Source organism: Equus przewalskii, chromosome 13 (assembly GCF_037783145.1).
Source record: "Equus przewalskii isolate Varuska chromosome 13, EquPr2, whole genome shotgun sequence".
In the NCBI taxonomy this organism is placed as follows: Eukaryota; Metazoa; Chordata; class Mammalia; order Perissodactyla; family Equidae; genus Equus; species Equus przewalskii.
This window is the reverse complement of record NC_091843.1, coordinates 35167464-35177611: the sequence shown is the minus strand read 5'-3', so window position 1 is coordinate 35177611 and position 10148 is coordinate 35167464. Positions and strand designations below refer to the sequence as shown.

General features: G+C 37.8%; 1 protein-coding gene across 1 annotated transcript; it reads left to right on the top strand.

Annotated features, from left to right (window-relative positions):
• Positions 1-1322: 1322 nt before the first annotated feature.
• Positions 1323-3746, top strand: LOC103563337 (protocadherin alpha-4-like). The gene has a single exon (XM_070571747.1). The coding sequence runs from the start codon at positions 1323-1325 to the stop codon at positions 3744-3746; it is 2424 nt and encodes an 807-aa protein (XP_070427848.1).
• The last annotated feature ends 6402 nt before the right edge of the window (positions 3747-10148 follow it).

Genomic DNA, 10148 nt, shown 5'->3' with positions numbered 1-10148 from the left:
GGGCTGCCAAAGCGGAGCGCATGAACTTAACCACTTGGCCACAGAGTGGCCCCCTAATCTTGTTAAGAATTATTATTTTCCATCTGAACAATTTGTTGAGAATAATACTGTATATCTAATTAAAAAATATTCTACTAGCAGAACTTATTAATCATTAAACTCTTTAACATAAAGTGTTAAGGATGTTAATGTCCAAAAACCTCAGTGAGTTACTGTCATTACTGGTGACCTTCCTCTACATACCAACCTATGTATAAATGTGTGTCATGTTGTAAGTACAAACCTCAAAATCCTGGTGCCAAATAAAATTGAAGTGAGATTATTTTTCAGTCATTCCTCTATTTGGTATTTGATCATTTCCTCTAACAAATAGTTGGACTCCCATTCAAGTTTCCTTGCCACTGGAAACCAAAGCTGAGACATTTTAGGGACTGGAAAACAGGCAAGTATTTCTAAACCAGAAGAGACAAAATGAGAATACTAATCTTGCTCGTGGAAGGTGAATGGGTTCCAGTGAATAAAATTATTTGAAATGCTTTTCCACACAAGTGGAACACTATGCTGTATTATACTAATGGAATAAATAGTATCCTGTAACATCCTACTTCCTTGTTAAATCTTCCTCGAACCTTCAGCCCTTAGATGATTCAAGGAAGACTTTCAATTAAATGCTGATGGTCTTTGCTTCCTTTTTTGAACATTTGCAAAATGCCCTTTCAATGGCTTGTTCTTGGAATCAGAGGTTCTCTAGGGATAGGTTCTCTGAGGTCTTCAACAGCAGGAATATGTAATCCAAAGATGAAGAGTGTGTTATCATTGATAACAACCTTCCCACATTCTTGGGAACACACAAAAAATCTGTCATGAATTTTCCTAACCAACACTTTACAACTGTATATTTACAAAGTGTGTGTTAACTACAGTTGGGTCTCTGTAAATACTTAACACCTGTATATAAAAAGGATTTCCACTGAAGTAAAAGCTGCCCCTGTAGTGGAACTAAGGATCGTACTCAGTCAATCAGTGGTACAAAATGTGGTTCTATTCCCCAACGGTGGTACAAGTTTGCAGAATGGCTGAAAGAATAAATAAGACGCAGCAGTTTAATGGATTTCCAGAATCGATACTTACGTTGTGGAACCACATGATGTCGCTCTCTACCATAAAACTGATCTGGTAGAGAAGGAGAGAAAAACTAACTCCCTTCTAGTTCTTTTGTAAAGAAGCAGCATCCACCATCCAGATGCAGAAAAATGGAGGATGCAGAGGCCCTGGATTGAACGATCAGAAGATATCGCTTGATTTTGGAAGAAGATCCCTTAATGAGAACAAAGCACTGCAGGCTTGAGATGGAGTTTTCCTGGCGAAGTGGGCAGGAATCCCGGCGCCTGCTGCTCTCACTTCTGTTCCTCGCAGCCTGGGAGGCTGGGAACGCGCAGGTCCGTTACTCGGTCGCGGAGGAGGCCAAACACGGCACCTTCGTGGGCCGCATCGCCCAGGACCTGGGGCTGGAGCTGGCGGAGCTGGTGCCGCGCCTGTTCCGGGTGGCGTCCAAAGGCCGCGGGGACCTTCTGGAGGTAAATCTGCAGAATGGCATTTTGTTTGTGAATTCTCGGATCGACCGCGAGGAGCTGTGCGGGCGGAGCTTGGAGTGCAGCATCCACCTGGAGGTGATCGTGGACCGGCCGCTGCAGGTTTTCCATGTGGAGGTGGAAGTGAAGGACATTAACGACAACCCGCCTGTTTTCCCTGGAACACAAAAGAATCTGTTTATGGCGGAATCCAGGCCGCTTGACTCTCGGTTTCCACTAGAGGGCGCCTCCGATGCAGATACTGGGGAGAATGCTCTGCTGACTTACAGACTGAGCCCCAATGAGTATTTCTCGCTGGAAAAAACATCTGATCACGAGCAGGTAAAACGTCTTGGGCTAGTATTAAAGAAACCTTTAGACAGGGAAGAAGCTCCGGAGATATTTTTAGTGCTCACGGCCACTGATGGCGGCAAACCTGAGCTGACTGGCACCGTTCAGTTACTCGTCAAAGTGCTGGACGCCAATGACAACGCTCCATCTTTCGACAGAACACTCTATGCGGTGAAATTACCAGAAAATGTTCCTAATGGAATGTTGGTAATTAAACTTAACGCCTCAGACTTAGATCAAGGCTCAAATGGGGACATTATTTATTCATTCTCAGCTGATATTTTACCTAATGTAAAATCGAAGTTCCACATAGATCCAGTTACTGGAGAAATTATGGTAAAGGGATATATCGATTTTGAAGAAAGCAAATCCTATGAAATTCTTGTAGAGGGCATTGATAAGGGACAGCCCCCACTTTCTGGCCATTGTACAGTTATGGTGGAAGTTGAAGACACCAACGATAATGTCCCAGCAATGGAATTCAAGTCCCTGTCACTCCCAATCAGAGAAGACGCTCCACTGGGCACTGTCATCGCCCTGATAAGCGTGTCCGACCGTGACTCCGGTGCCAACGGGCAGGTGACCTGCACCCTCACCCCTCAGGTCCCCTTCAAGCTGGTGTCCACTTTCAAAAATTACTATTCGCTGGTGCTGGACAGTGCTCTGGACCGCGAGTGCGTGGCGAACTATGAGGTAGTGGTGACAGCGTGGGACGGGGGCTCGCCTTCACTGTCGGCCACGGCCAGCGTGTCCGTGGAGGTGGCCGATGTGAACGACAACGCGCCTTCGTTCGCGCAGCCCGAGTACACGGTGTTCGTGAAGGAGAATAACCCGCCGGGCAGCCACATCTTCACCGTGACTGCGCGGGACTCGGACACGCAGGAGAACGCGCGGGTGTCCTACTCGCTGGTGGAGCGGCGCGTGGGCGAGCGTGCGCTGTCGAGCTACGTGTCGGTGCACGCGGAGAGCGGCAAGGTGTACGCGCTGCAGCCGCTGGACCACGAGGAGCTGGAGCTGCTGCAGTTCCAGGTGAGCGCGCGCGACGCGGGCGTGCCGCCTCTGGGCAGCAACGTGACGCTGCAGGTGTTCGTGCTGGACGAGAACGACAACGCGCCCGCGCTGCTGCCGCCTGGGGCGGGCGGCGGGGCCGGCGCGGTGAGCGAGCTGGTGTCGCGGTCGGTGGGCGCGGGCCACGTGGTGGCGAAGGTGCGCGCGGTGGACGCGGACTCTGGCTACAACGCGTGGCTGTCTTTCGAGCTGCAGCCGGCGGCGGGTGGCGGGCGCAGCCCGTTCCGCGTGGGGCTGTACACGGGCGAGATCAGCGCGACTCGCGCCCTGGACGAGGCGGACGCGCCGCGTCAACGTCTGCTGGTGCTGGTGAAGGATCACGGCGAGCCGGCGCTGACGGCCACGGCCACCGTGCTGCTGTCTCTAGTGGAGAGCGGCCAGGCGCCAAAGGCCTCGTTGCGGGCTTTGGCAGGAGCCTCGAGCGCAGAGACAGCGCTGGTTGATGTCAACGTGTACCTGATCATCGCCATTTGCGCGGTGTCCAGCCTGTTGGTGCTCACGCTGCTGCTGTACATGGCGCTGCGGTGCTCGGCACCGCCCACAGAGAGCGTGTGTGCGACGGGGAAGCCCAGGCTGGTGTGCTCCAGCGCGGTGGGGAGCTGGTCGTATTCGCAGCAAAGGCGGCAGAAGGTGTGTTCTGGAGAGGGGCCACCCAAGACGGACCTCATGGCCTTCAGTCCCAGTATACCTGACCCCAGAGACAGAGAGGATCAGCACCCAGCAACTGGGGATTCTCTTACAAAGGTTAGTTTATAAATATCCTTTATTTAATCTGAACTAGTAATCTGGAGTTTCATTTTCTTCTATCAATTTGTTCTTAACTTTTAAAAAACCTCTCAGAATTAACTTTTTGACCAAATTTCTTTACTTCTTACATACCCATTTTAATTAGAATAGTTTGGAATTTATAGGTCACCAAAGCAATGTATATTGTTTTGTTTTTAATCTTCATTGTCAATGCCTATTTTTATGACTATTATAAATTTTGTGCTTTCTATCTCCACCTATTTATTTCAGTTGTAATCAACTTTTTAGAGAGAATTTGCGTGTTATTCTCCCTTAATACATGGAAAAGCACACAGATGGAATAACATAGGTCAATCAATCATTTGAAAGTGAAAACTTCCGTTACCTCCATTCCAGAAGCCACTCAAATGCACCTCCGAAATCACTTTCCCTTTTTTCTCCCCCAAATGTAACCACAGTTTTAACTTTATAACTGTGGTTAATTTTGACCTGTTCCCTGAACTTTTTCTAAATGGAATTACACAAAGTGTGTTATGTGTGTGCATGTATTTGTGTGTTCCTCATAATTATCATTCATCATTCTATGGAATCATCCATATTGCCATATGTTGTTGGAGTTCATTTATTTTTTTCTCCGGTAGTTTACTTTCTGAATATAACATGAGTTATTCATTCCACTGTTGTGGATTTGCATTGCTTCTCTTTATGTCTGTTTCAAATAATGCTGCTATAAATATATTTGTAAATTTTTCAGTGACCATGTACACGCTTTTTTCTTTTATTTAACTGGGATCGAGATTAGTTGAACATAGAACATGCACATATCTTCATCTTTAATAGATAATGCCAAACAATTTCTCCAAGTGCTTCTACTTGTTTACACTCATGATAGCAGCATATGAGAGTTCCTATTGCTCTACATCATCTCCAAAGCTTGACATTGTCCGGTTATTTATTTAGTTGCCATTTTGTTGGGTGTGTTTAGTATTCCCATTTTATGTTGCCTAATTTATAAATGAGATCGAGCATCTTTCTGTATTATTATTGGCCATTTTTACGTACTATTTTGTGCAATAGCTATTCAAGTTTTCTGCCTATTTTTCTATTGCTTTTTGAAAATTTCTTATATTCTGGACATAACCTCTTTCTTGATTTTGCACTCTTCTACTCTGGGCTTGTCTTTTCATTCTTTTTTCTTTTGGTGAATAGAAATTTTTAATTTTAGTTAACTTCAATTTATCAATCTTTTCCTTTTGATTCTACGTCATGAAGATAATTTCTTGTGGTACCTTTCATTTTATTGTTCACATTAGATATACAATCCATTTGGAATTTTTTTGTCTTTGTTGTGACAGGAATCAAGATTAAATTTTCCCCAAAGACAGTCAACTGAACCAAGACCATTTCTTAAAAATGGGTTCCACATATTTTCACAAAACAACTATCCATTATATAGGTGTGGCCTTTTTTTGTTGTTCTAATCTATTTGACTTGTTTTTTTATTTTTGCATCAATGCCATTTTTCCTTTTTCATTTCCACCTTATGTATATAAATTCCATAAAAACAACTTGGTAAGGTTTTGATTTGGATTGCACTGAGACTATTGAGAAACATAAAGCAAGTTGACATCTTTACAATAACGAGTCATTCAATTCATGAGCATGGTCTATTTCTAAATAATCTGTAATGTTTCTTAATATTTTATAATTTTCTGTATAGACATCCTATACATATTTCATTAGATTTATTCTTAGGTATTTGCCATTTGTGGTCATTGTGTAGATTGGTTTTAATTTGAAAAAATTTCTGTTTAATAATGGTACATATGAATATATGCTGTATTTTTGTATTGACGTGTTATCCAGCTAACTTGCTAAAATCACTTGCTCTAATAATTTATCTACAGGTGCTTTGTAGTTTTTGATATAGACAATCAGGCTGTCATCAAACAATGACAGCTGTATTTTTTCCTTTCCAGTTCTTATACCTTTTATATCTTTTGTGTGTCTTATGGCATTGAGTAGGACCTTTAGTACTATGTTAAGTAGATATGGCAATAGTCGGCATCCTTGTCTCATTTATAAAGTCAAAAGTAAAGTTTTAAATAATTTATTCTTAATTATGTTTGCTTTAGTTTTTTTCGAAGCTTAAAAATTCCCTTCTATTCCTCCTTCTTTTTTGTCTTCATCTGGATTAGTATATTTTAATTATTTCATCTTATTTTTCTATTATCTTTTAGTTGTAAATTTTTACTAATTTCTTATTGATTTCTGGGATTTTATAACAGGTATCATTTACTTGTTAAACTATAAATTAAATTAATACTTTTACCACTTCCAGACAATGCTAGAACCTTGAATAATAAATCCATTTACCTGGTCCCACTTTTTTTTAGTGTTATGCCTTTCAGTTATACATATATTGTAGGTACAGAATACATTATTATCATTGTTTTGTACATTACTTTTGTTTTTGTTTCTTTCTGGGATGATTTTTCTTCTGAAGAATTCTTTAGTATTTCTTTTAGTGGTAGTAGAGAATTCTCTAACTTTTTATATACCAGAAATAAGCTTAATTCATCATCACTTTTGAAAAATAGTTTTGCTGAGTATCAGATTCTGGGTTGGAAGTTATTTTTTTCCCAGCAGTTTCAAGATGACCTTCCATAGTCTTCTTTTGAGAAGATGGCTGTCAACTTTATTCTTTAGGTACTGTGACTTTTTTCCTTTCCTCCAGCTGCTTTTATGGGTTTTTTTCCCGATAGCTTTATTATATGCTCAGTTTTAGTTTTTTAAAATTTTATCTTGCTTACAGCTTTTAAAGCTTCTTGAATATGTGGCTTGATGTCTTTCATCAGTATAGGAAACATTTCAGCATTCTGCCTTCAAATATTGCTTCTGCCTCATGTTTTTCTCCTCTCCTCTTCTGTAACTCAAGCAATATGTGTGTGAAATCTTTTCACCATATCTCTTATATATTCTATGCCCCTCTCTGTTTTTTTTAAAAAATAATTTTTGGTCTCTTTATTATATGCTGGATATTTTAATCTGACCAACCTTCTACCTCAGAAATTTTCTCTTCTTCTTGGTTCAATCTACTATTAAAATCATCAATTGAACCTAAACTTCAATTATGACATTTTTAAGCTTTAGAATTGTAATTTTACTTTTAAAAATATACTACAGTTTTCTGGTGAAATTCTTTATCATGATTTATTTCAATGCATTAATCACAATTTGTTTGTGATTTGTTGGATCAGTGTAGTAACTGGATCATCTGCATGTCTTTTTTTATTGTTCATTTTTTCATGACCTTCTTGCTTGGTAAGCCTGATAGTTTTGTATTGAGTTCTGCATATTGTGCATGAGAAGTTGTACTTGTTCTAAATGTAGTTATATTCCCCCAGAGATGAATAAGGAACTTATGAATATCTGACAGATATGGATTTAGGGCATGTATGGAAAAGCTTGAATTGAAATAAATATTTTATCTCTTTTCCTTTTTTATCTACCACAATATCTGTCATTACAAATCTTCTGAAAATTTTATTTTTATCTCTCCTACTCGCTCACTAGTTCTATTTTGTACTCTCATAAAGTAAAGTTAGTAGAATAAGGATTTTGTACTTTATTTTAAAAACTTCTTTCTTTCTCTCCATCAGTGAATCATAAGAACTAAGCTTATTGAAGTTTATTACTCTTTAATTACCCTGTTTGCTTCTTTTTTATCCTGGACACTGGTTAATGCTGTAAGAATCTTGCACCTCACCAAGTTTCCACTCACTTGAGTTAGGCTTTTAAAACTGGACATGACCTAAGAGATCATCATTTCTCTCAATTTAATGATAAATAAACTGCAGCTCAGAGACATAAATAGGTTGCTTGAGGCAATGTGGATATTAATGTGAATACATAGCATAGAAACAAAAGTTCTTGAATTTACTTTCATTGTCCCTTTCCAATATTAAATGAGCTCATTTGGCAATGGGATTGTGAGTAAAAACTATATTTAATTTAATTTACTTATTCTCTCATAGGTACTTTAACATTACTGTCAATTTTTTTTTCCGGAATGGATATACAATATAAATATTTTAGCACAATATTTTATAGGGAAATTAGACCATCTTAAAAGTAATGTACCATATGCACACAATGTACTTTCATAGGATAAATTATTTTACATACACAATTAAATTTTTTTGGTCAAATTTGGTGCATAAATTGTTTCTAAATCTTTAAAAGATTGCTTCAACTTCACCTGTTATTTCTCAGCAGTGTGTTAGACCTATATAATTTTCTACAGATAGGAGAGAAATGTAGATTATTAAAATTTTATTCTGGATTTTTGTAGGAAATGAAGGGCATCTAGACTCCAACGCAAAATTAAATTTTTGTAGTGTAGTATCTTCCTGAATGCTTCCCAGTAAAATTAAGCAGAGATACCCCAAAACACTATCTGGTTTCCTTAACCCAAGTTCATTGCCAAAGAAGGAGTTTTATTTCTGCAGTGGGGCTTAAATATAACTGAAATTTCTAGAGAAACTAGCCAGTGAAAAGATCAGTCAATAAAGAAATCTATATTAGTTGATTGAAAAAATGGTTTGGAAAAACATTTAAAGAATTTTCTCTCCCTATAGAGTCATCTATGGAATTAAGACTAGAGAATCTATAATTGAGACTCTCTAGTTGAGAAAGTAAGCTCCAGGAACAAAAAACAGTTGAACATTGAAAGACAAATGCAGGTGATAATTCAAAGATTCCATGTAACGTAAAGGAATGAAGACTGGCCAAATGTTAAGAGTCTTGTTTGCTCCTGAAATGGCTACATATTTACATGAAAGAAATTACAAACTTAAAGGAGCACGTGACACTGTTGACAGTATTTCCTCCATTGAGCACATTTTAAAATATTTAAATATATACTGAAAATATTCTGTAAATTACTATGCATACATTGTTAATATCCCACTGTCAGTTTGGCTGTTAAATACTTAATATTTACTTTTTTCAAAGGTATATTTATTTATAGTACAGTTTTGTAGTTTCACATCAATCATAGTTCTTTAATAGAAGGTGAATCAACATTAACTGATGGTATTTTTAACACATTTATTATCATTTTCTTGTTTTTTTACCATAATACTTTAAAATTATCATTATCAGTAACTATTAGGTAAGTAGTCTTGAAAATTGATTAATGTTTAAATTCTCTAGTGTTTGGATGATCTGAATGCTGAGAGGAAAGTCATGATAGCAGAGATAGTAAGAATCTTTCAAAAACTAAAGGGAATGATAAATATACTGTTAAAGATTGTATCAGAAACAAATCCAGTAACATAATCCTATTTCTTTACATTACTACTTTAATTTCAGTGGGCTTTGTGTTTTCTAGCAATTTCTTACTTCTTTTCAAGCTACTCTTTATATTACCACTTTTCCACATTTGTTTTATACATTGACACAAAAATAATTCTTCGGGTCTGACATATGACATACCAAAGTTAAGAAGATATTGTTGGGGTTTATGCCTTACATGTTAAAGTGTCAAGTAGAAGAGTTATTGATCTCCTGGATGCTCAGGTAAGGAAGATTTTGTAACATTTAAGGAATTCTAGGGAGTACACACAAGCATAATGTTAAATTTTTTCCAATGGAAAAATTGGCGACATTTTCTTTGAGTCATATTTATTAAGTGAAGTTCAAGTGGTATCATGCAGCAAATCAACTGGAGGATTAAAAAGAGATGAATTAACATAGACTTCACCTAGTCAATGATGTGATTTCTTTTCAATGTTTTAATTTTTACCAGAACCCAAACATCTTATGGAGCACTATATCTGTAGACAACATTAGGATTTTGATTTACTGCATAAAAGCAAAGATACATGCTTTCAGAATTTATTTCAACTGTGATTTATCAATAATAGCAACCTGAAGAAATGCCATCTATATGCATCTAATTTGAAAATAGTGTCAAGATGCCTACCAAAATTGTGTGACTATAATTTTGGCTTCTAGAAAATGTAAATGTCCACATTACAATTTTTGAGTTAACACTAAAAGTAGATAGGTGATATAGAGAGAAATTAAAGAAATGAATTTTCAGGAATTTGAAAATCAGACTTCCAAAATGGAACTCAGGCAAGAATGCTATTCAAATAGTTTTGGTTACTTTGAAGATAACATGAACCAAAAGCCAATATCAAATACTGCAAAATAGGAATATAAATTTGTTTTATGAGTAACATAAAAGTAGCATACAAACATCCCATCAAAATAATAGAGAAAAACTCAAGAATTTTAACAAGATATATTTAAATATGGAAAGAAATGAAAAACTAAAACTTTTAAAGGGAGTTTAAAGAAATGAAAAACTAAAACTTTTAAAGCCTCTCCCTGAATAAAATG